The 25,618-nt window shown below is 39.4% G+C and overlaps 1 protein-coding gene across 4 annotated transcripts in view; it reads left to right on the top strand.

Annotated features, from left to right (window-relative positions):
* The window catches only part of unc13bb (unc-13 homolog Bb (C. elegans)), a 79,731-nt gene that overhangs the window by 21,928 nt on the left and 32,185 nt on the right, over positions 1 to 25,618 (top strand). For 3 of the 4 annotated variants that reach the window (XM_053516473.1, XM_053516472.1, XM_053516475.1), the window contains 7 exons: positions 5,574 to 5,691; positions 5,838 to 5,961; positions 8,104 to 8,177; positions 9,132 to 9,189; positions 10,725 to 10,938; positions 21,239 to 21,535; positions 22,102 to 22,192. In XM_053516473.1, the coding sequence (XP_053372448.1) occupies positions 5,574 to 5,691; positions 5,838 to 5,961; positions 8,104 to 8,177; positions 9,132 to 9,189; positions 10,725 to 10,938; positions 21,239 to 21,535; positions 22,102 to 22,192 (976 nt within the window). The remainder of the gene's footprint in view (positions 1 to 5,573; positions 5,692 to 5,837; positions 5,962 to 8,103; positions 8,178 to 9,131; positions 9,190 to 10,724; positions 10,939 to 21,238; positions 21,536 to 22,101; positions 22,193 to 25,618) is intronic. The other variant, XM_053516474.1, reaches the window with a different exon arrangement.

Genomic DNA, 25,618 nt, shown 5'->3' with positions numbered 1-25,618 from the left:
CTGGCTGCTTCATGTCTGAACCCCCTGGCCTCCCAGGAACTCCTTTTAACGCCCCGAACATGTAGGAACGGCTTCTTCTCCTTCTGGACAAACCTTTTTCCTGATGCCCCAGACAATCAGAAAGGGGCGTGTCTTCCTTTAATACAAAACATGTCTTAAGAGAAATAAAACCTTCTACCATTGTAGATAAATATTTACTATCGAGCTGTTAATCATAACTTGGCTTATCACGACCCCATCACTGATCATTTTTCCCATAACAGTGAGAGACTGTGTTTTATTTCTTACATCAATATTATGTAGCTTATTAATATTAAGTTATTAAGTGCAAGCAATAAAGTTTTATAGAAGTTGTTTAATATTAAGGAGACTTGTTTAACATGAGGCACGGCTCGGTCGCAAAACACTAAATCTGATTGATTTTATAATTTAAATATTGATTTTCCTGTGAGTCGGGTCTGGCTCTGCAGCATCAGATGGGCGAAGGTCTGAAAAGCTCATTAAAGGTTTACAATTAAAGCATCTTACCGATTTTAAAATCTTCCCCCCCGCTGTTTCTGTTCAGCAATGAGACGAATGATGACTTTATGGTGCCGTACAGCGGGCTAAGCAGCCTTATAAACCCCTACTTTTAGGAGTCATAACTGTATCCACCTCAAGGCCAGGTTGTAAAGGGAGCTCAGGAAAGCCAGATGTCCTCTCTGACCCGAACAGGTCCTTCTAGTGTCCCTCGCTCTTCGGTAGCATAACGGCTAACGTAATAATGTGTATGACTCCGTCCCCCGAGGGAGCAACGCAGGGAACCAGAGGGTACTCCGAGCTTCGGGGCGGTGAACCAGCATGAGGATGTGCTCTCGGTTAAATCACTAGTATAAGTTGCTTTGGATAAACATGCAGAACCTTCTGACGTTATGATTCTAAATGTAATATTTCTGGTTTAAAATCTCAAATCAAATATTAAAATTCTGTGAAATGCTGTTAGGGTGGGCGGCAGGGTGGCTTTTCACCTCCAGGGTCCGGGTTTAAGTCCTGCTTCAGGGTCTGTGTGCATGTTCTCCCCGGGCTTGTTCTCCCCGGGCTTGTTCTCCCCGGGCTTGTTCTCCCCATGTTCTCCCTGGGCTTGTTCTCCCCGGGCTTGTTCTCCCCATGTTCTCCCCGGGCTTGTTCTCCCCATGTTCTCCCTGTGCTTGGTGGGTTTTCTCTGGGTACTCCGGTTTCCTCCTATATTCCAAAGACATGCAGATTAGGCTAATTAGCTAATTGCCGTTCCCAAATTGCCTGTAGTGTGTGAATGTTGACTAGAGGTCCTACCATGGTCGTAAAAATACAATGGTAATCACCCCTGACCTCCACAATCCCTAGGCGGACTACAAACGTTCCTAGATGGATGGATAGATGGTGACCTTAATTCTTTAAAAAAATATATATATATATTTTTTGTACTAATTGTTAAAATTGTTCCATTAAAGTTTTTTTCAAAAGCAAACCCCACATCCCCCCACCTTTGATTTACATTTTAAAATAAAACCTTGAATAATAAACCGGAGAGAGATTTAGTGAAACCTACAGAGGGAACGTCGGCTGGCGGAACGCCAAGCTTTTCACCGTGCAGATAAATGAGAGACGTTCTGCTTTCATCCCTCCATCTGTGTTGTAAATAAAGGAAAGGAAAGCGGCGCGCTGTGACAGCAGCGTTTAGAAATCCATTCATTATTTATCCAGCCTGTGAATAGCCTGTTAAGTGCGCTGAGGATGAGACGAAGCTCGTCCGCTGAGAGGGCGGGCACCCGAACCTTTATTGATGTTTATTTATTTATTTTCTGTGACATATTTTCCGAGAGAGAAGGAGAGATCCTTCACTCAATCGTGAAGAACGCGTTCTAATTGTGTTAAACTTCAGAAATAATAAACCATAAATCATTTCCTTCTCTACGTACAGTATTAAACAACCCTCTTCTGATTCTCTCTCTTCGTCTTCCTCCTGTTTATCTTTACATACTTAACAAATAATTTTTTTTTTTTGTTCTACGAACCCAATTCCAAAAAAGTTGCGAATAAAAAACAGAATGCAAAGTGGAAGTTTAAAATTTCAATATTTTATTCAGAATAGAATATAGATAACCTATCAAATGTTGAAAGTGAGACATTTTGAAATGTCATGCCAGAGATCGAAGTTATCATCATCTACAGTGCATAATACACATGAGTTACATGAGTGCGGGTGGCATGGGCAGCTTACACATCTGGAAAGGAACCATCAATGCTAAAAGGTATATCCAAGTTCCACAACAACATATGCTCCCATCCAGACGTCGTTTCTTTCAGGGAAGACCTTGCATTTTCCAACGTGACAATCCCAGACCACATACTGCATCAATTATAACATCATGATGGCTGCGTAGGAGAAGGATCCGGGTACTGAAATGGCCAGGCTGCAGTCTAGATCTTTCACCCATAAAGAGGAAGATGCGACAAAGACGACCTAAGACAGTTGAACAACCAGAAGCCTGTATTAGACAAGAATGGGACAACATTCCTATTCCTAAACTTGAGCAACTTGTCTCCTCAGTCCCCAGACATTTGCAGACTGTTATAAAAAGAAGAGGGGATTCCACACAGTGGTTAACATGGCCTTGTCTCAACCCTTTTTTGAGATGTGTTGATGCCATGAAATTTGAAATCATCTCATTTTTCCCCTTAAAATAAAACATTTTCTCAGTTTTAACATTTGATATTTCCTCGATGTTGTATTCTGAAAAAAATATTGAAATTTGAAAGTTCCACTTCATTGCATTCTGTTTTTATTCACAATTTGTACAGTGTCCCAACTTTTTTGGAGTCGGGTTTGCATGTCTTCTTCTTCTATGTTCTTTTCTTTGCTACTTTTTCTTATTTTTTTCACTTCCTATTCACAATTTGCTTTCTTTTTTTCTTCCTTTCATCTTTACCTTTACTTCTTTCTTCTTCTCCCTGCGTGTTTCTTCTTCTTCTTTTTCTTTTCTAAATTTCCTTCAACTATTTATTTTATTCTTCTCCGTTACTCAATTAATTTTTTCCTTTCTCTTTACGAAGTCTCTCTGCCTCTTAACTTTTTTCTTTTCCTCTTCCTGAACTGAAATTCTTCTTTAAGCATACTTTTCCACTTTGTATTCCTCTTCTTATTCTCCATTTCCTTCTCCTTTCTCTTTGGCTTGACCCTTTTCTTGTTTTCTCTTCATCCTCCTATTCTTTCTTTAGATTTCTTCTTATTCTTTTTGATCTTTTTAACTCTTCTTTTACATTTTACATTAGGGCATTTAGCAGACGTCCTTATCCAAAGCAACTCACATTTTCATTTCATAATTCATCTGAGCAGTTGAGGGTTAAGGGCCTTGCTCAAGGGCCCAACAGTGGCAACTTGGTGGTTGTCGTGTTTGAACCTGGAACTTTTCGAACCATAGTCCAATGCCTTAACCACTGAGCTACCCCTGATTGAGTACTTCTTTCTTTGCTTTCCATTTCTTCCTGCCTCCTCCTCTTCCTCTTCCTCCTGACTTGGAGATGAGCTGCTGGTATCTCAGTCGTTCCAGGGTTCCCGAGTATCGATTATAATCCCTCGTAAACATTAACGTGACACTATGGTGTGTGTGTGTGTGTGTGTGTTTGTAAAGTGTGTGTCATGCTTGTTCTTCCTCCTTGTGATGCACCTGGTTGTCTCTGAAAGCTCACACTCATGATAATTAGCCCCGCTCTTTCATACAACGCCGCTCGCTCCTCTCCTCCTCCTCCTCCTCCTCCTCCTCCTGCTTCCTTTGTCTGATCTCATCCAGTCTTATCGTCTGATCTACAACAGGCACGGCTCATCAAGGTTTCCAGAAGCTAAGGGGAAAGCTCGGTTGCTTTTAACAACATGATATGGAGCAAAGATGTTCAACCAAGACATTTCGTTTTCAAAAATAAACAATATTTATCTCTAATGTGTGTTTTGCACTTTGATTTTTTTTTTCTCCCTAAACTGGGTTGAGTTTTATTCCTTTTATTATGCTATAGCAATGTGTCTGCAATTACAATCTGTACAGTATTTATTAAAGAACAGTAAATCACTGTGTTGTGCACACAGTTGTTCACTCAACAGCCTCCCAGGGGGAAAAAACGCAGTTTTCGGGATGTGAGTAAGTGCAAATTGCAATCCCTGTCCTGAAGACTTTCCTGCGTCTGCAAATTTTTTTTTTTAGGCTTTTACAGTAGTGCCGTTTCAGCCATTTACAGGATGTACAGTACATAGTGAAAGGAAACAGCGTTCCCCCAGGATCATAGTGCTACTCAAAACAGCCCAGAACTACACAGTCGTACGATCCACAGATGTCGTCAGCTGACTCCATCACTTCCGAGATCTCCAGAGGCTTGTAGAGTGGACGCTATGCATGATGCCTGCATTGCATCATGCGCTTCCCGTCATACCCTGACACGCCCATCGCTCTGGAATGGGCTCAGTCTGGACTCATCAGGTCACATGACCTTTTTCCATCACTTCAAAGTCTGATCTTTATGGACACGCAGCTGTTTAGCCCCAATCCTTTAAGTTCTCATCACATTGTGTGTGTGTGTACAGAAATGCTCTTACTTTCACTATTTAACACAGATCTGGTCCATTCGTGACTTTTTTCCCCTGACCACATTTCTTCACCAAAGTTGCACTATCCTTACAGGTTTAGATAATGTGTTGAAGGGTTCTTAATCAAGTTACAGTAATTTCAAATCTCCGTAGTTGTTTTCTTTGCTTGATCTTTTTATTTATGGATTAATTTAGTTATTTATTAATTTTTTAGCCAGGCAGTGTACAGTACCATCACAAATTATATACATAAAGTGCACAAATGCAAGCATGGTCAAGGTGCAATGGGCTCAGTTAGGGACAGTGCAGCGCTGAACAATACAAGTCCCTGTGTGAGTACACATGCAAAATAAGATCATGCAATATTATCTCTAAAAAGTGAATGCAGTGAGCGTGAACAAGACATTCTGCTTGGCAGCGATAATCCAGATCAATAAAGTATTTTGGTGATTTAACAGCCAGCTCAACTATTTAAAAAAGAGAAATTACAAGAAGACTTAAATGAAGTGGTGTCCAGTTCAGTGTGTGTGTCCCTGGATATTGAGAGGTCTGATGTCTTGTATAAAGAAGCTTTTACACAGTCTGCTATTGTGGACCCGTGTGTGTGTGTGTGTGTTTGTATTTGTGTGTTTGTGATTTAACAATTTGTGTGTTTGTATTTGTGTGTGTGTGTTTGGTCATCCACATTGTTTTTGTCTTTGCGAATGTAGTGTGTCCCATTCTTTACCTCTAGCATCTATTTACAGAACATACAGTCAGATCACTAGAACACAAAGTTAACGAGCAGAAGAGAAAGGCACTACCGTCATTGAAACTGTTCATATTTTCATAGTAATCATATGTAATTTCTACTGACACCCAGATTCACTTGTGTACCCTATAGAAATAATTCTGTTAGAAATTAAGTATACTGCTACTACTACTACTACTGATGATGATAATAGTAGAGAGTGAAGCGGGTGTACTGTGTGTGTTCCAGTGAGATCAGCCGCTTGGACCTGGGGCTCATCGTGGAGGTCTGGAATAAAGGTCTCATCTGGGACACCATGCTGGGGACGGCGTGGATTCCGCTCAAAAGCATCTGCCACTCAGAAGAGGTGACATTTAACATTTTTTCGCCATTGACTTCTGGACCTGTGTGTTTTTGCTTAAATAGTTTTTTTTTTAATTTATTTAATCGATTGATCAAATTCAGAACATTCAAAACACATATTGATGGAATTTTTCCTCTTAATCTCTTCAGGAAGGTCCTGGAGAGTGGACGTTTCTGCACTCGGAGGTTCTGATGAAGGCAGATGAAATCTGCGGCACCAAGAACCCGACGCCTCACCAGGTCCTCCTGGACACTCGCTTCGAGCTTCCCTTTGGTAAGACCCCACACTTTAGTGTTGTCCTGTCTCTAGTAGAGGATCGTTGTGTATCCTGGTTAGGGTCAGTGTTTCAGTTTGAGAGAGTTCACCTGAAGACATTCAGACTATAGTGAAGTGATCTTTTTCTAATAACATAGGAACATGGATACAATATGTAATCTAGTCAGATGCTGGTACTGTACAGCTACAGACTGGGACAATAAAGGACAAGTTAATGTTCCAGTGTTCTTACCCAGTTATTTGTTTTCCTGATAGTTAATTAAATACTGTAGTTAGTGTTTGTGTGTGTGTGTGTGTGTGTGTGCACTGATGTGCCCTGCGATGGATTGGCACCCCATTCAAGGTGTACCCTGTCTGGTCCCCTGGGATAGACTTCAGTCTCCTGTTTTATATAATTTCCTAATTTATATATGTTCAATTTGTTTCTGTTTATGTACAGTATGTTTAGTGGCATCACAAAAGATTTTCTATAATTAGTCTTCGTTCCTGTTTAAACCTTTAAAACCCAGTGTGTATACAGAGAGGCTGCGTAATCCTGAGCCCTACTGTATACTGTGTATATATATATATATGTATATATATATATATATATATATATATATATTTATTAAAAAAACACAGCAAAAGAAAAAAAAATGCTCTGTGTTTTAAGAGCTACACATAAAACATCGGGTTATTATTGACAATAGAGCATCTATTCTTATTATTGACATCAGTGAGCATCTATTCTTCCTGCTTCATCTTCTGTGCCTGACGCGTGTTCTTCTTTATTCATCAATTTCTATTGATTTAATTAAATCTCATCAAGGTTAGAGGAGTCTCAGGAAATTAACAGGGATCATTAAGGCTGAAATTACTGAGAGCTTACTTTTAAAACAAATCATGTTTGTGCATTTACAGTGTTGATTAGATTCTGCAACAAAAAAAAAAGAGCTGTAATTGTGATTCCATAAAGTGAACTTTAGTTTCTCGTTTACATCCAAGCACTAGTGAAACTTTGGGATAAGTGCATTAGTTAAGCATGTAAAGAAATAAAGGGAGCTTTTAACTCTTAGAACTGTCCTCTGTGCAGTCAAAAGTCCCAGTTTGACTCGAACGACCATGTGATTGAGGACTTTGCAGGCTCGGTAGTACTGCTTGGAGTCGAATCCATTTACTACTACACAGAAGTCTAAGATCTAAACCACTGTTTCTTGTAACTGATTAAAATCATTACTGTATTTGCCACTTTAATAAAACATCCCATGGACACTGATTTAAACAGTTTGGTTAAAGGTAAAGCTTTGCCGAGTCTCAGTGTTTGGTTTTACAGCACAGACTCGGTCAGCGATTGATCCCATTCATAACGCTGCCTGTTTTATCTAAGCCCTTTGAAGCTGTGAGTATTTTTAATGCTCTGCTGTCCTTCAGTGGCTGGCCGTGCCTTCAAAGGCTGGGGATGTGATACAGGAACACACAGCGCTGGTTCGCTGTACAGTGTATGTTCACGGTCACTGAGCAGATCTATTAAAGAATGTTTAAACCAGGTATATTTACAAACTCGGGTTTAAAACAACTTCTGTTCTTGTCTATTTCAAATAATTAATGAATAGATCATGAATGTGTTATGGGAAAATAATCACTGTCGGAGTGATGTCATGTAGACTATGTGACTGTTCCACTTTTTCTTTAATGAAGCATTTATAATTACATTTGGTTTGGTTCAGGTTGTCCCTTGGGAATATTGGAGGATTCCTTGTAGAATCACCAGAGAAAATTTCATATTGTTTTCCTTGAATAAGGGAATTTTTAGACACATACTGCGATTCAACTGCGATATGTACACAATATTAAATGTAGTAATCATATTTATTGAGGCTACTATTAAGGCTACTCGGTACTCGTAAACTAAGACTTGCTCGTTTTTCAAGTCAAAATTTATTAAAAATCTTTGCTCATCTTTTAGAACACTCATAAACGGTGTTACTCGCAATCAGGGGTTTTACTGGATAGTGGACAGTAATATATTTTTTTATTTTGTGTATTACTACTATTATTATTATTATTAGTAGTAGTAGTAGTAGTAGTAGTATTATAAAGATGCCATCGATGCTAATGGTGATGATTGTCTCGAATATTTCTCCTCCATCTCTCTGACAGAAATCCCAGAGGACGAGGCTCGGTACTGGTCCAGCAAACTGGAGAGCATCAACGCCATGGGAATGCACGATGAGGTGAAGCACAACAGCAATATTTATGAATATCTACTGTATATGAATGTATTGACTTTTGCAAATACTTTACATCTCCTGTTGTTTGTTTGTGATGGTTTAAACAGCAGTGTTTTTTAGAGCAGTACTGCATAATTGTACCACAAGATTATTTTTCCAACGTTAGTGAAATGTCAGTGTTTTAAAGGAGGTACTTACAGATCTTCCACTGACCTGGTGCTGCTGATGATGATGCAACCCCAGATTACAACACTGCCTCTTTACTGTTGATTTTTTTTCCATGTGACTTCACTAAGCATTTAAGTGATCTCCAGTCATGTTTTTCTTCCACAAAGTTGACGGTTCAGCACTATCCTTCCAGGGTTTAATATTGTGTCAAAGGGGTCTTAACTCAGTTCCGGTCATTTCAAATCTCCATAGTTGTTTTCTTTGCTTGGTGCAAACCAATAATTTGTCCCTTTCCAGAAATGGCAGCCTTTTTTTTTTTGTTTCCAATCCCCAAACTTGGCAATGGCAATTTGGCACCTTGTCAGTAAAAATGTACTCTAATGCTCGGGTTCTTTATTAATTTTTAAATGTTGAAGACTTGTTTGTAGTTGATCCTCTTATTCTTTCTTCTTTTTTTTTAACCTGTCATCAGTTTTAGAGAGAACCCACTGGTTTGGTATGATCTCAGTAATCAGCATGCGTGTGTTTTGAGTGGTTAATGTGTTTTCAAGAAATCCAGTTCTCTACAGAAAAATAACAAGCTTTTACAAAAAAAGAAAATCAGTTTGCTGTGTCTTTATAGTAAGAAGATGCATGTGAACATTATTATTAACGATTACGATTGCTGAAAATTATTTATGTGTTTTTTGTTGTGCAGTGCTAAAACACACCATTGTTGTAGAATTATTTCTGAAATACATGCAGGTTTGTGTTATTCATAATGACTGTGATTTTATTTTGTCACATCAGTTCCCGCTGCAGGATGACGGAGTAGGACACCCTCTACCTTTAGCAGCATCTCAGTGTTGTGAGTACTTATACGTTTAGCACACCAGGTGGCGCCATGTAGCCATTTCACTATGTTGTCTGAGAGTCTTCTTTTCCATACACTGCTCACTGTCAGATGTTTTAAAGTTGGAGTGGTGCAACATTTTGGTTAAAAACGAAATATCTAAACATCTAATTATTTTACCTCCTTTCACTTCTCTGCTGTTCGATTTGCCAGGCAGCCATTTCGGATGGCCAAGCTCACAGAGTATGTAATGATTATTTTGCCCTAATGCTACAGATTATTTCCTTATTCCCTAATGTCTCCCGACAGTGCCGTTTAGTGTCCTCCCTGTGCTCAACTGGTCGGCTCTAAGGTCTCAAGTTGAATCAGAGGAAAGCGGGGAGGACATTAGGCAGTGTGGAAAGTCTGGAGTGATGCCCCATTACCCTTTTTGCTCCGTTGATCCTTTCCTTTACAGTCCTTTTGCTTCCCCAGCTTAAGTGCATGTTCTCTAGTTTATATGCTGACATGGTTTTTCTCAGTTCCTAGTCATGAAGGAAATCATACAGTAAAGCAAAACGACACACAGCTAATATCTTATTATATCGCAGCACTGTTAAATTCTTGATTCTGCTTGGGCTAAATTTGTGGATTCTGCATCAGCGTCACTGACAATTTCTTATTCATTAATCCCCTCGTTTTTATAACTTTATTTTTAAATTCCAAGTCCACATAATCATTCATGTTTCACATAATCAAAGTCTAATTATAAAACTCAATAAAAAGAGAGGGAGTGAGTTTTTATAGCTGCTGTAAAGTAAGTGATAACAAGAACCAACTTGTTTCATGGTTGTTGATTATAACTAAAAACTTACATAAAAAAGCGTACATTCTTTTAACAAATAAAGAAATGCAGTAGCTGGCAAATTGCTGTGTTATGAAAGCAAACAAATTCTTGTGCCCTTATTGGAAAATGATCAGTGTTGTTTTGGTAAAAATAAGTCCACGTATATGATTCAAAGTTGATCAGTTGACTTTCAGACATATAATCCCACAGTATATAGACTGGCCAGGCGATTGCGCTAGGACCGATGGTCAAGCAGCGCCATCATATTGGATTGAAATCAAAAGGATTGCAGCGTCGGGTTATGAACTACTCTTATTATAACAACAGTTGCTGCATTAAGTTTTACAATTAAATAAAGCATTCTTCTGGCTTTTTAAGAAATGCACATTTCTTGAGTAAATGCTTCTGTCGACTAAATGAATGTGTTGCCGGCTCAGTAAACGAGGCTCTTTGTTTCTGTCATCCATGTATGTGTGTGTGTTATCTGTGTCAACTCTTGTGTCATTTATGTGGCATGTTTCATATGGTTTAAATGTTGCATTTTTAAGTACAGGCTAATACAAGCAGCATGATATGGCAACCAGTCGCTAGCATTTGTGAAGCTAACTTTTAGCCCTGCAACTGAAACAGAGCATTTTTGCCACTTAATTATGTTTTTATTGTTAAAATTAACATTTAGCATTTTACAGCACCCTTTTCTGAGTCTATTATGTCACCCACACAGCGTTGGATGATCTGGACAGTGCAGTGGACGATCGTGACAGTGACTACAGGAGTGAAACGAGCAACAGTCTACCACCGCGGTACCACACCACAGCTCAGCCGAACTCCTCTGTACACCAGTACCCAGTGGGACCACGTTTTCAGCAGCACCCAGATTCCTGCACAGATTCGGTGCACAGTTTTGAACTGGACTATAGAGACAATCATCCAAGCAGGTAAAATTTATAGATTCTCTGATTAGCTTTGTGTCTTTATTTTATTTTGTATTGCTTGACCTTAGTGCAACATTTGACACCTTGAATCCTGGATATATTAGACACTGTTGGAGGTAGAAGAACACCCTTTTCCTGGATTTTGTTTGACTGATCATTATCATGTACATTGTGGCTTTACTATACATACTAAAGTAAAGTTTGGTGTTCCGCAAGGATTGGTTTTAGGCCCATTACTATTTTCTTTATATTTGCTTCTTCTGGGTGGTGATATCCATAACCATGGTAATAGTTTTCAATATTTGCTGATGAGACACAGTTACAGTATAAGATTCTGCAAAGCCTTATTACATGCCCCAGCAAGCGCTATAAAACAAATGAAATTTAATTAAATCAAATTGAATTTCAAGATATAGTGAATTGTATAAGTAGGTAATTGGTAATAGGTAATTGCAGTATAAAAATGAGAGAAATATTATCAATTTAAATGTTGTTGCCGATATGTTGTGAACTATCCGTGTGTCTTTGCTTTGCAAAGTTCTTACTAAGAAGAGTCTTTACAAGAGATTTTTCTTTTTATTTTGTCTTTTGTTTTTGTCTGTTTTAATCTTGATTTTTCTATCTTTTGTCTTTTCTTCTTTTTTAAATCTTTTTTTTTTTTTTATCGTCCTGCCATTTTAAATAAGACCCCTAAATGAGAGAGGGAGGGTTAAAATAATTCCTGTAGATTCAGGTATGGGAATAGAGGACTGGCAGGTCAAATATAAAACGTGGGATAAAGGTTCCCTGAATAAATTTCTTGATAAAGAAGAATATCAGTTGGATGTAGAGGACAGCAGGCCAAATAACATCATTCACGTCAAAAGATCCAGTCAGGATTCTGTGATTAGGCAACAGCCTAAGAAATCAAAAGTCAAGAGCCCTGCCTTTCCAGAGGGTTACGACACCATCGACCGAAGACGGAAAAAAAAGGTTCAAGATCCAGTTGGGCGTGCAAAAGCAAGAACAGAATGCATTGGAAAAGACTTTGTCGATCCTGATCTTGCCCTTCTCCGTCAGAAACGGGGAGAGCTTGTGCTGCGTCAAATAGCAGAAATGGAAGAAGACGATGAAAAGACGATGCCGTGTCTAAGGCCATACAAAAATGGCTTGTTCTTCAAAACTAAAATGCAGGCTAAAAACAAACTGGAAAACGCATTTCCTGACTGCATGATGTATCAAGACAAGGAAGGAGCAAGACTTAGGCTGAGCATGGACCATCATTTTGATGACCCATACGAGATTCAAGGGTTTGAGGAGAAGTTAAAGGTTTTCTGCTCTGAAATTAGTCAGAACTATAAACACAACAAGAAAGATTCATCTTTTGGTGGCTATGCTGACAAGCTTCAGGGAAGTCATGATAGAAAGAGTGCAAAGGCTAACATTGGAAGATGGACCCCAGAAGTCGTGTTGTCTCCTGTGGAGGAACCAAGCGACGAGTATGTTAATCCAATAGATGAACTTCAATGCTTAGTGGAAACTGTGTCAGAATATCTGGCTGAAAAAGAGGAGGAGATCAGTAAGTATGGTTCCTTGCCTGAAATGAGCAAATCAAGACTGTCCCTCCAGGAAAGTGGATGGTCAGAATCTTTTGGAGATAGACAATGTGTTGTCTCTAAGGAGTTAAAAGAGGACAAAGCTATTGAGGGGAAACATTTGTCTGAACAGGGATCAGGCATGAAGAATGCTATGAACTCCTTATTTAGCTCTCTCACTGAAAAAAACGTTACAGGTTCAAAACCAACAAGATCAAGTTCTGTTCAGCATTTAGACACATCAGATTATGCTATAGGGAGTTCTGGTTTATCCAAATTGTTGTCATTTATGACAAAGTCTCAAAGTCCAGCACCAGTAGCTGTGGTATCTCCTACTCAAGAGACTCTCCATGATGAGAGGAAGCTCCAAATGCCTACTAGACCAGCAGAGGCAAAGACACAAGAAAGCAATCAAAAGTTAGAACCTAAGAGACAAAATAAAGGTGACCTAAATACAAATGTTAATGAATGCCAGACACTTTTTTCAGAGATCAAACAAGTAAAGCCTCAAATTGAACCAAATTTAATGGAACAAGCAAGGATTAATGCAACAAGCAAAAGTTTTTCAGAAGAAGCCAGTAGGAATGAGCTCAACATGAATTCCAGGAATTCGGCAAATCAATCTAATAGTATGCAAGATTTCAGGCATAATGGAGATCAGACTAGAACTGCCCCTGTCTTCACAGAGACACAGACCCGAACGGACGATAGCGAGAATGTATCACAAAAATCCACTGCAGATTTAGGATTTTTCAGTCCCTTGAAGAAATCAATTAGATCTTTGATCTCTCCAGTGCCTCATATGCCTCCTCAAAACCAGACGCAAACAGTTTTTCCTGTATTCAGATCAGAATTTCATGCCAAAGAAGGAAAATCTTTGAATGTTTTTTCAACATCTAAAATTGTTGATTCAGATAATGTGCCTACACAACAGCCCCTAAAAGCAGAAAACGCACCGTTCCCTGGACCCTTTAAATTTTCCTCAGCTGATAAGACTGGTGGGCTTATAAGGTCACCAAAAACCTTAGACAAACCAGGTCAGACTGCTCCTTCTAAAAGTAACTCTGCTTCTAATATTTCTTTAAACCCCAGCTTTGCTCAGAATCTTGCTGAAAAACAGTCCATTGTGACTTCAGACACTAATTGGTTTTCAAGTCTTTTTAAGACTGCACCAAATGAAATGGTGCAGGCTGCAGGTCCAGAGGGCCAACGGTTGTTGAGCCAGAGCACTCAATCACCTCCTGGTTCAAGTGAAAAGATAGTAAGTCTACCCCAAAAACCAGTGGAAGTAGTTGATGAACAGATGCATGATATTCAACACACAGATGCACCTTTTACTCCAGAACCAAATACATTCCAGCCAGAACCTCAAGGCTTTTTCTCTACTTTGTTTAAATCATCTTTTTCTGATGACATGGCAGGTCCCAAAATGGATCAGCATTCTGCACAAGGAGGCTTATTTTCTGGCATAATAAAATTTGCTTCTAATAGTGTGATTTCAAAAGGGACACAGTCTAACCCAGTAAAACTAATAAGTGAGCCAAGTCAAGCCAAAAATCAGCCACATCCTTATCAGCAGGCACAAAACCCATCTCAGGCAGAAGTCTCTTTTGTACCATGTAAGAAACCACCTCAACACAGAGACCCCACGGACTGCCAGCTGTCTCAACAACCTTTACTGCCTCAGCAAGCATCGTCTCAACAAGAAAGTATTTTTTCTGATCTTTTCAAATTAGTTTCCAATGATAGTTTCTCAAAAAATCAAGCTAGCTCAGGGCAGCATGAAAATATCCTAGCAAGTGCTCATCCATTTCAGGCTTCTTATCAACCTTCCACACACAATGTTCAAGAGCATCAGTCAAGAATCTCAAATGATTCCTCAGACATACAGGAACCCTTAGAGGGATGTTCTAGACAGAGTGACAATGCATTCCAACCAGCAGTTGAACATGGTGGCTTTTTATCTAGCCATTTTTTATCAGATAATTCATCCAGTCAGTCTGCATCAACTGAACAACAATCAAAACCAAACAACCTTTGGCGAAGCTCTTTTGAAAGTCAATCCATTTATCAGAGCGCTCCTTTAACACAGGAAGATACCCAGTCAGGAATCTTATCTGGAATTTTTCACAAGTTAAGAGCTTCTTCTGAAGCACAGAGCAAATGGGCTTCACATGACCAGAAAGAGCAGTGGCAGTGTGTACAGAATGAGCTTTCTTCTCAAAATTTATCATCATTTAAACAGCAGAATCAACAAGAAGTTGTAGTGAGAAACCAAAGGTACCCTGGCTCAGGAGGGCAATCTGTGCAATGTTCAAAAAAGGGATCACATGAATCTCATTTAGGGGCTCACATGGTAATGGGCGAAGAAAGAAAGAAATTCCAGTCCTTTGTTTACCTCTCGCCCACGTATAAGTAATGGTGCTGTCATAAATAATGTGCCAGTCTACAGTAATGACACTAATTTGGACCTGAGGACTTTGGCAAGTTATGAAAGATCACAACAAATGAATGCAGCCTATATTTCAAATAGCACAGGTCATTTGCCACAGATGTCATCTCTCTTAAATCATGTAGAAAACTTAAACAGCACTGACAATCTTCCTTTGTCCCCTGTTATCCCCACAGAACAAGTACATACAAACCAGCCATATTTAACCCAGAGCTACCCTTCCTTACATAATTTCCCAGAGCAGCATCCTTGTCACAATAATACATTTTACAGATTTGATCCTAACTCTGAACATTATCTGAGCCAAAATTCTGTCTTAAGGGAACAGTTGCATAACCAGTCAATGAACTATCATCCTTGGGAAAATAACCATGCACAAATTTTAGAGGCATTGCAAGAAGTGTCCCAAAGTTTTAGAATGAATGAGGATGAATATCAACAGTACTATTCCACACATGACTGGATGGCATTTAACAACAGACAGAACAAAAACCTTCAGCAGCAAGAGTATCACAGTAGTCTAGCCAGCAATTTAAATGTGCAGCAAATGTGGAACAGCAATAACAGTTTGGATATGATCAATCATGGTGGCTTCTGTATTGTGGAATCGGGTGCTTTGAATCTGAGCAAAAAGTGCAGTACTAAATTTGGCAGTTTGCAATCGTTGAGTGAGGAGAGCTGCTACAGTTTAAATAGTGTAACAAATCTTGAAGGATATAATGAGGAAAATCCCAAAAATGTATCTTACTCTGCTATTAGAGAAAATAAATGCACAAGTGCCTATCTAGAACCTGCAAGTAACAAATGTTATCCTAGTTTAATTCATTTCAACAATGGCTGGAATTATACTTCTGCAACAACTGCTGAAAATGAGGACTATGGATATTTCGAAGATATGGAATGGTTTCAACAATGGCTATCATTGCTAGAGCAAGGCATGTGGTGGCCAGCAGATGATGGAGATTGTGGATACTTTGTCTACACTGATCACGAGTATATCTATGCATTGCTGACAGATGGGTCTGGTCAGTACGTGTATGCCTGTGCTCCAGAAGATGAGGTGTGGGGAAATGGGCAGATGTCTGACTATCCAATTGCCATGCTCCATAATGACATGGTTATTGTATGTGGTTTCAAAATTCCTCTCTACAATGAAGATGAGCTATTCTGGTTTCCAGAACAAGATCAGAATGAGGCTCAGCTTTTAAATGCACCCCTTGACCTATCTGATGCATATAGGAAAGGTAATGAAATTTTGAATCTGAACTTGAAAAGGTTCTCTGAGATGTTTGAAAGCTCTATTCCTCAGCAAGCTATGGATTTTTCATTGTATCGATTAAACAAGGTTAAAATGGAGACAGGGCAACAAATACAAAACAGTTTTGCTAACCAGGACTCTCATCTGGAGGTCCTGGATCTGAGTGTTAAAGGAACTAATTGCAACATTAATAACCGAACAACCAAAGAACTGCTGTCTCAGAAAGTCTATATTTCTATTTGCCCAACTTCAACGACCTCCTCATCGGGTGTTTATGATTGTTACCAACCTCGTCAGAGACGTCATTCATCCTTTGGATTAAAGGTAAAACACATAGATGACATTTCAGAGGAAGAATGGCAAAAAAGAGTTCAGCCTGGGGAGGAACAGGCCAAGAAGCCCATCGAGAAAATATCATCTCTCTTTCCTTCTCTTGTTCGAAAAAGTCAAGAATCAGAATCGCACAGAATAATTACTGCCTCTGAATCATTAACTGTCAAAAATGGAATAAAACATCTTGGAATGATTCAGGATAAATCTGAAAAGTCTTTGGTTCCAAAATCCCGAAGTGGCAAGGATATTAAAAACATTCCCCCTACGGGACCCCAACATAGAAAGAGTGATGTTTCTTCTTCTGTAACCTCAAAAGAATTCACAAATCAGCAGACTTTAGAAATTAAGTCCTCTAGAATTTTACCAAAAGTTTCATCTGTAAGTGGTCAAGGTACAACCCAGAAGCCTAAACTGGCTAGACAAGCCACTATGTCCCAGCAATCGTCTATTCCCAAAGTTTCTACATATTTGCCAGATGGACAAGATAGTGAAAAATCTTTTGAGCAAGGAGGTTTTCTAGATTTTTTCAAGAATGCGATGGGAATAGAGGAGCCAAATCAAAAGCCTGTACAATCTTCTCAAGCTGTAGCAAATCAAGAACAGAAAAACAAATGTGTGATTGATGGGGTAATAGATTCAAGTACAGACAAAGGCACTGTAATGACCAAACTACTGGGGTCATCGAAAGAATTGTTAACCATGAAAAGCACTAATTCAAAGTGTGAAGAGATTCAGAAACCACAAAGACAGGGTAGATTCAGTCTGGGTAGTGAACCTGATGTCTCCAAAGCATCTCAGGGACGCATGCCTAAAAGTGCATCACAGATGCTTCCCCCTAATGTTAACGATGAACTGATTTTAGGGGGTTCTCAAACAGTGTCACCAACTAGGTGTAATGAACCTGAACCTTCCACTAAATCAACAAGTGGACTGTTTGGTTTTTCTTTTGCAATCTCTAAGCACACAAATAATAAGGAGGAAACTGCTGAAAGAGGGCTACTATCAATGTTTAGTGATTCTAGTTCAAAACAGGTACCACCTCAAAGAAAATCAGATTCTCAATGTCATAGTGGGAGCGAATCTGCCTCAAACACAACAAGTAATAAAATCTTGTCTTTATTTGGTTTTTCTAACACAGAAAAGGCTTCATTATTGAACCAAACTGCTGAAAAAACACCTAAAAAAGAGGTGTCAAGCATAGGTCCTGTGTTTAGTGGCACTAGTAATCAAACCAGCACTCCACATACTGAATCATTAAATCAGGCTTTTTTTCTTAAAGAGACATCAGAAACAAAGGTTTTACAAAATTCATCACCAACTAGGTCTAGCAGTCAGCAGTTCACTCATCAAATCACAAACAAAGCTCTTCTAAATACAGATTCACAAGAGACAGGCTCTGCCTTTGGTGGAATATTAGGTAGCCTTTCCACCTATAATAAGAAACCAGTTAAAAGCTTGTTTTCTAGAATTGCCGGATTTAGCTCAGAACCTTTATACACCCAACAATCAACTACTGGTCCAGCAGCACATACTGAAATTCCAGAGAATGTGCTATCCAAACAGATACAGGGAATGGATATGTTTAATGGATTACAAAAACCACAACCTAATCTAAGCAATCTTAAAGAAACAATTTCTCTAAAAGAGCCACCTGGGAAAGGTAATCATAGTCCACAAGAAGATATACCTCAAGCAGCATCCGTTCAGAGTAAATTTTTATCAGACTCTAGTGGAAATGAAGGATCATCAAAAGGATTACTCTCAATGTTTGACAAATCAAGTCAGGAGCAAAATGCTAAAACTTGCCTTCAAATAAATGCACAGGCCGACTCATCCCCTGAAGCAGGTTCTATGGATAATGAGAAATCTACTAAATTGTTAGTGGAATGTGTGTCCTCAGTATCTAGTGCCCCTACCGTACAACAACCAGACTGTGTTGATTCTGCGTTACTTGATAATAGACTGCCCATATCCAGCACCCCAAATAAACCATATTCTGTTCCTCTCCCAGAAGAATCTCTAGGTAAATGTTTGCTTTCAACACTCAGCAAAGTTCATTTTCAGTCAGATGAAGCATCACATATACCAGCTTGCACTTCCATGGAAGCTGTCTCTGCTGTTTTAAAGGATATTACTTCCTCTTCTGGCAAAATTACTGTACCTCTAGAATCAAGTAGCAATTTATTCACCTCTTCTACTTGTTTAGGACCAGAGGGTACCTCACAGAATGCAGCATCTGGTTTATTGTCAATGTTCAGTGGGTCAAAATCCCAAAATACAGCCCCTCAGGTTGGGTCTGTACTTGGTGGAATTTTCTCAGGTACCACAGAAGAAAAGGACGTTCCTGGCAAGAGTCTGTTTTCTATGTTTTCTGGACGTAACTCAAAATCTGCCTCAGATGCAGAGAATCATGGACCTTCAACCTCAAAACAATCACATGAAAAACCTTTTTTTTCCATGTTTGGTGGGACAAGACCACGAGAGCCTTCACCTCCAACATCATTGTTGGGAGGTGTTTTTCCTGACAGCATTGCTCCTAAAGATGTTTCAGGGCGAGGTCTACTTTTCATGTTTGCTGGTCCTAGTTCAACAACACTACCCAGACAGACAGAAGCAACATCCAAAACACCTAAACCGGAAGGACAATTTAATGTTGCTTCCTTTTCTTCTCAGGAAAGTACTTCAGAAGATATGATATGCAACAAAGAACAGAATCTTGAATTACAAAAGTGTTCTAGACATTCTGAAGCAGATCACAAAATGGTTAACACTGTTTCAGGTCATGGTACGGAAAAGAAGGGTAATGAACCAATGACTTTGCAACCCCAATCCGCATTATTAGAACAACAAAACCTTTTTCATGCCGTTACTGAAGCAGATAAAGAAACTATAGAGGAAACAGCTGCACAAGATAGTCAGAACCTGACAGAATCTTCAGCTTCTTCTCGAGAATCTGTTAGAGCTACGCATTCATCAAAAGAGGAAAATGAAAAGAAGAATTTGACACAAAAAGAAATCCAACATCAACTTAAACAAGAAGATATGATGGCACAAGAATCTTTAATTGTAGACAAGCATGTTCAACCAGAATCTACTGAGGTGGAGAAGTCTGTTTTAAACACATCAGTTGATGTAATCTCTGGCTTTATGTCCAAGATGTTCTCTGGTGCCAGTGGAGCCTCGAAAGCACCAAGCGGCCTTTTCTCTTCAGGACAAACTTCAGTTTTTAAGTCCACATCCACAAAAGAGTCACAACAGACATCCTCTCTCTTTGGCTTTCCAAGTAGCCTGTCAACCGACCCCCTTAAAAGTGACCCCCTTAGTATGTTCAAATCACATCAAGTTGGCAAACCAGCAAAAGCATCACCTTCAAATTCCAATTTGAATTCTACTCAATCACCTGAATCAAGTAACTTTGCTGTACAGGATCAAAGAGTGCCTAATGATACGGTATCACCCTTAGGGGACATAGAGTTGACAAAAAATCTAATTAAAACAGAATCAGAGAATGAAGACTCAATTACATATTTAACTTCGGTAAGTGTGAACTTACCTGAAGTTACTTCCTCAACTAGGATAAGTGATAATGAGGTCATTGAAAGTGATAGCGTAAAGGAGAAACTAGTCATTGTTGGAGATGCTGAGGATTCATTAACAGACAAGCCAGAATCAGCTCAACAGCCTCCTTCATCAGAACCAGCACAGTCCATGCTTGGCGTGCCTGGTTTATCACCACCAAAGCTTAGTATTATTGGTGAATCTGAAGAGGCCAAGAAGTATGTTGGGTCTTTGTTTACCTCATCAGTGAGCAAAGAACTTCCAACAACACCACAAACATATAATAGCTATGTTGGAGGTGGATTTATGTCTGGATTCAAGTCGTTCTCAATAAGATTGTTTTCAGAAGAGAAGCTAACAGCATCAAATAATGAACCAACATCACCGTTTGGAGCCAAAATTGGGCTGTGGCAAAAAGAAGCACCTATAACTACAAAAAAGCAGACCACTGGTGTTGTTACAGAACAGCCAAACTCGCCCATGTATGCAGAAAGTGCATCAAGTGAAAACAACCTAAGCCTCTTGGATTCTAGCGAAAAGAAAGAAGATGTAAATAAAAATGACAATGAAATTAGGAATGAAACTGTAACAGATTTAGACAGACGTGAGTTTGAGGACAAGGAAAAAAGCACAGATTCTGTAGATAATTCGAATCACCAAAATGGTTTGTCCACACTTGAGGTAGATTGTCCAACCCAAAAAGAGCAGGATTTTCAGTTACCGTTCCCACCCTGTGCAGCTCCCTCTTCTGGATTACAGCAGGAATACAAGGAGCCTTTGGGTGCAAAAAGGCTAGTAGCATCATAAATCTCTCCCAAACAATTTATGATGACCTTCCGTCAACATTAGCATCAGTGGTAGTGCCTTCCTCTGTGATGTTTTATAAATCCATCTTTTTGATCAAATGTGTGCATACATGTAGTATTCTAATTTTTATCTCTTTTATGTTTGTTCCAATATTCTCATATTCTTTCTCATCCTAACTCATCTTATTCCAGTAGTTTCACCCTACCCTGTAGCTAACTCTATCTGTTTTTTATCATTGTTGTATTCGGTGTAGAATTTTTGTGTTTTGTGACTTACTGTATCATGCTTATCTTTCTATTTTTGTCCCCATCCACAAATTAGTCCTGCCGGCAGTAGTCATTTTGGATCTTCAGGAAACCTCAGTCAAGCCAGTTCTCCATTAAGTGAGACGGGCCAAGAAAGTGTTATAGGTTCAGAGCTGAAGGAAACCTATCACTCATTCCACAGTACAGGATATCGCCCTCCTTCAAATGGACAACACACAGCCAATGAACATAGGTCCTGGGGAGAGGATGAGGGTTTGAAATCTTCTCAAGAGAAGGGAAGGCATGAAAGCAGCACCTTAAATAAAGACAGTTTTTCTGAAGTGGTGAAGGGGCCGGAAACATCTCAAAAAAGGTATGGACAGTATATGCTATATGGATGTGCAAGACCAAAACCCACCATCTGCTCATTTTAATAGCTATATAATTCCAAATGCGGAGCATATAGTAATTAGGTGATAGTCAGTCCATAATTGACCATAATAAGTTTTCATTCCACCCCACTGCTTTTCTACTAACTTGGGTTCTGTTTGCTGATGAGTGGCATTTTAGGTATCCAGCTGTAGTTTAGACATGGTGTATAGTTTTGCCCTGTGTGTTTTTTTTTTCTATCTGTCTATTTTTATTGAATCTAATTTTGATATAAAATCTATTTTGTTACTATTTAAAGTGGTAAAAAAGCAATAGCGACAGGAATGGAACCAGTATCTATTGGTAGGCACAGTGATACTGCTGCTACGCAGTGATTTTCTAACAAGCTCAGTTATATATTTGAGAGAGCTTTTGGTCCTTTAGCATCCCATTTGAGTTATACCACTTTATATCATTGTTTCCCGTTGATTGTAGGCATTTCTTTGTGCAATAGCCAGCTAACTTTAACTAAACTATAAGTTTGTTTTAAAGCATGTGTGTCTGTTACAGCCTCCCGGATGGTGGATCCATTTCGTCTGTCTCCGCTTCACGAGTCCGCTGGATAAAGGCCTTCAACAAAGTGAGACTTCAGCTTGAGGAGGTATAATAGGGAGCTCATACCCTCCATTTCCTTTGTTTTTTCCCTAACCAGCTTATCCTTCATCACTTAAAACACTATAGAGAATCCTAAATTCCTATTTTTTAGCCCTATAATTCTTATAAGTTCTCACAATGTTGCATTGACAACTTCTGTCAGGTAAGTATGAATCACATTCATACTCCGATTCACTTAAGACCAAATGTCATTCATTGTTTGGTTGAGTTTCACCACATATTTGTTCTGATATATATTAAAACCACTGCCACAACAAACACATATTTCTGTTGTTGTGTTTTATATGGCTAATTGTATTGCATTGTTCTCCTTTATCCTTCAATAAAATGTCAGGTTTTCCAAGAATACATGTATCATGTGCACTTGGGTAAAGCAAAAGTACTTGTGGATATCTGTGGCTGTTAAACTTTGACTCATGTCAGGGAAAGCCTGCTGAGATTCTGCTACTCTAGTCCACGTATGCTTTAATCTGTAAAGGTCAGAAGCTCTCTAGCCAGCTTAGATAACTGAAGGATATCATGGATATCTGAAGGAGTAATTAAACATGGGCACACAGCAGGGACAGATTAGTAAATCCTGGGTTCCTGGAAAAGAAGTTCTCGCAATGTATGAGCTCATCTTTGATGAATTACAAATTTATGAAGTTATGAAAGATTGACAGTGTTACATGTGATATCCTAGGTACCCTAACATGGCATTATACTGTATGTGATTTGCTAGGTACAGTACACTTGCATGGCTTTCTAACATATCTTTGTATGTAATATGATGGGTGTATCAAAAAGTTCAGAGATTATCACGCCACAGCAATATGCTCTATGTCCTCCCTTATATGCCTTATAACCTGGCGGTAGAATTTTGTATTGACGGTTTGACCCCTGGGGATGAATTCCTGACGCACATTGAAAAAGGTGATGAGCATGTACTTGGTCAAGTGGTGGACCTGCCTCACCTTTTTCGGTCGTTTCATCACTGGTAATGATCCTCAACATGAAGGTCATCTGCAACACGCCGACGAAGTTCTTCGCAGGCTTTGAGTGATGTTCCTTCTGCTCCTTGGCCAGCAGCCTGGGGACAACTTGGCAGCAACATGTTCAAATCACACATGAAGATGGCCTGGATGGTTCCTTATGACACACCAACAATATCAGCAGTGTTGTGGATTGGTTTCCCAACAATCATCATGCACAAGTTGCCAAATGGTTTTGTCATTTTCGGCGGTTGAGCTCGTTGAAGGTCTTCCTGATCTCTAGTTGTATTCCAGTGATGTTTTTCCGCTCTTGAAGAAGCGCGCTGACACTCAAAACACCTCGAATGACACATTAACACATCGCTGTAAAGTTACTGAATCATGTCAGTTTCTGTGGCAGATTTTGGCCAGTTGTATGCAGAATTTTACATTTTCTCCTTGTTCTAACTTGTTGTACATTATGAAACTGCAGACGTTGTACACATGGTCAGAGTAGTACCAGTTGCACAGCTCCCGATTAGTGATGCGCGGGTAGGGTATTTTTCCAACCCCGCGACCATTAAATAGACATACTAGGCATTGTAATTCAAATGACAACAGCCAAAAACAAAGAAATAAAAGTGAAGATGGAAGACGAGGTGCTTCCATCTTCACTTTCATTTCTTTGTTTTTGTTGTGACTGACAGCGGTAGTTGCTTGGCGCTTTTGTGACTTGTCATGTGACGTAACCTTATTAAAGAAATTAATAAAATATGAAAATAGATATTCCCAAATATTTAATATGGGCTATAGGGAATTGCACGCAACATAAATGGATTTTTTATTTTATTTTGTTTTTAATGACCCGCCCCGCAAACAAAGTGACAATTTCTTTACCCGCCCCAAGCCGACCGGTGAGTTACCCGCGGGGTCCGCGGGTTACCAGACAACCTGCGCATCACTTCTCCCAAAATACACAAGATGATGTCTTTTTTGGCACACTGACTTATGAAGGTCAGTGCTCCCTATGACTGTGCATGCAGTCTTGTGCTGCCATCTGTTGGCTTCTTACGAAACTATTCTCGAAACGTTTTGATACCACCTTGTATGCTAGCATGTAAAGCATGGCTTTACATTGTGTGCTGGGTACACTAGTATGGCTTTACATGTGATGCAATAGGTACACTAACACAATCTAGGATGCATAAAATATAATAGTGCCATTTCCTGCTGGGAAAAAAGTATTGAAGTTAATAAATGAAATATGTATTAGCGTGGTCTGGTGATTCTATTTAATGAAATAAGGAGGACCTTAAAAAGCTTCTGGGAAATCTTGGGAATTTAGCTGGCTAACATTAGAAGTTAAAATTCTAAGATTTAATAATAAGAATTAGAAACACTCCTATAATTCTGTAAGTCTGGCCCACGTTAGGTTGCAGGGTAGCAGTACCACAGTACAGTATATTCCAAAGTCAACTGTTAGTGGTATCATAACAAATTGGAAGTGATTGACCGTAACTTAGCCTCGAAGTGGTACAGTAGGCCACGTAAAATCACAGTCAGTGGATGCTAAGACGCATGGTGCAAAGGTCGCCAACTTTCGGCAGTTAATACAGCAGCTACAGACTTTTAAACTTCATGTGGCCTTTAGATTAGCTCAAGAACGATGTGTAGAAAGCTTTATAAAATGGGTTTCCATGACCGAGCATCAAAGTCTGTCACCACGTGCAATGCAAATCATTGGATGGAATGCTGCCACTGGACTCTAGAGGGCTGGAGACGTTCTCTGGAGTAACGAATCATTATTCTCTATGTACGTTTCTGGAATGTGGCTTATCCTTGTGCCAAGTGTAAAGTTTGGTGGAGGCAGATTATGATGTGGGGTTGAGACATTTTGGACAATTGGATGGAAAAAAAAACATGGATTGGAGCGAGTTTGGTGTGGAAGAACTTGACTGGCCTGACCTCAACCCAATAGAACACCTTTGGGATGAATTAAAGTGGACACTGCGAGTCAGGCCTTCTCATTCAACATCAGTGTCTGACCTCACAAATGCACTTCTGGGAGAATGGTTGAAAATTCCCATAAACCTTCCCAGAAGATTTGAGGCTGTTATAGCTGCAAAGGACCAACATCATATTAAACCATATGGATTAAGAATTGGATGTTACTCAAGTTCATATGCATGTGAAGGCAGACGAGTGCATGCTGTGCTGTTGTTAGATGGTGGAAGTAAAGCAAAGCAGTACATTAATATAACTGAGTTAATGCTAATGAACAGCATGTATACAGCAGTTCTGACACAAGGCTCCATTATGGTGATTGCTAGTGTGAGGGCTGGTCCAGTGCCAACGCGAACGCCGGCTAATTGTATAGAGTGGAAGTGAAAACAGGTTTTCTTGTAGAGTACATGCGTATAAATTTATATCATGTTGGAAATGTGGAATCGCTTGATGTGCAT

The sequence above is a fragment of the Clarias gariepinus genome, chromosome 17 (genome assembly GCF_024256425.1).
Source record: "Clarias gariepinus isolate MV-2021 ecotype Netherlands chromosome 17, CGAR_prim_01v2, whole genome shotgun sequence".
Taxonomy (NCBI): Eukaryota; Metazoa; Chordata; class Actinopteri; order Siluriformes; family Clariidae; genus Clarias; species Clarias gariepinus.
Note: the sequence above shows the minus strand (reverse complement) of the source record. Positions and strands in the feature narration are given on the sequence as shown.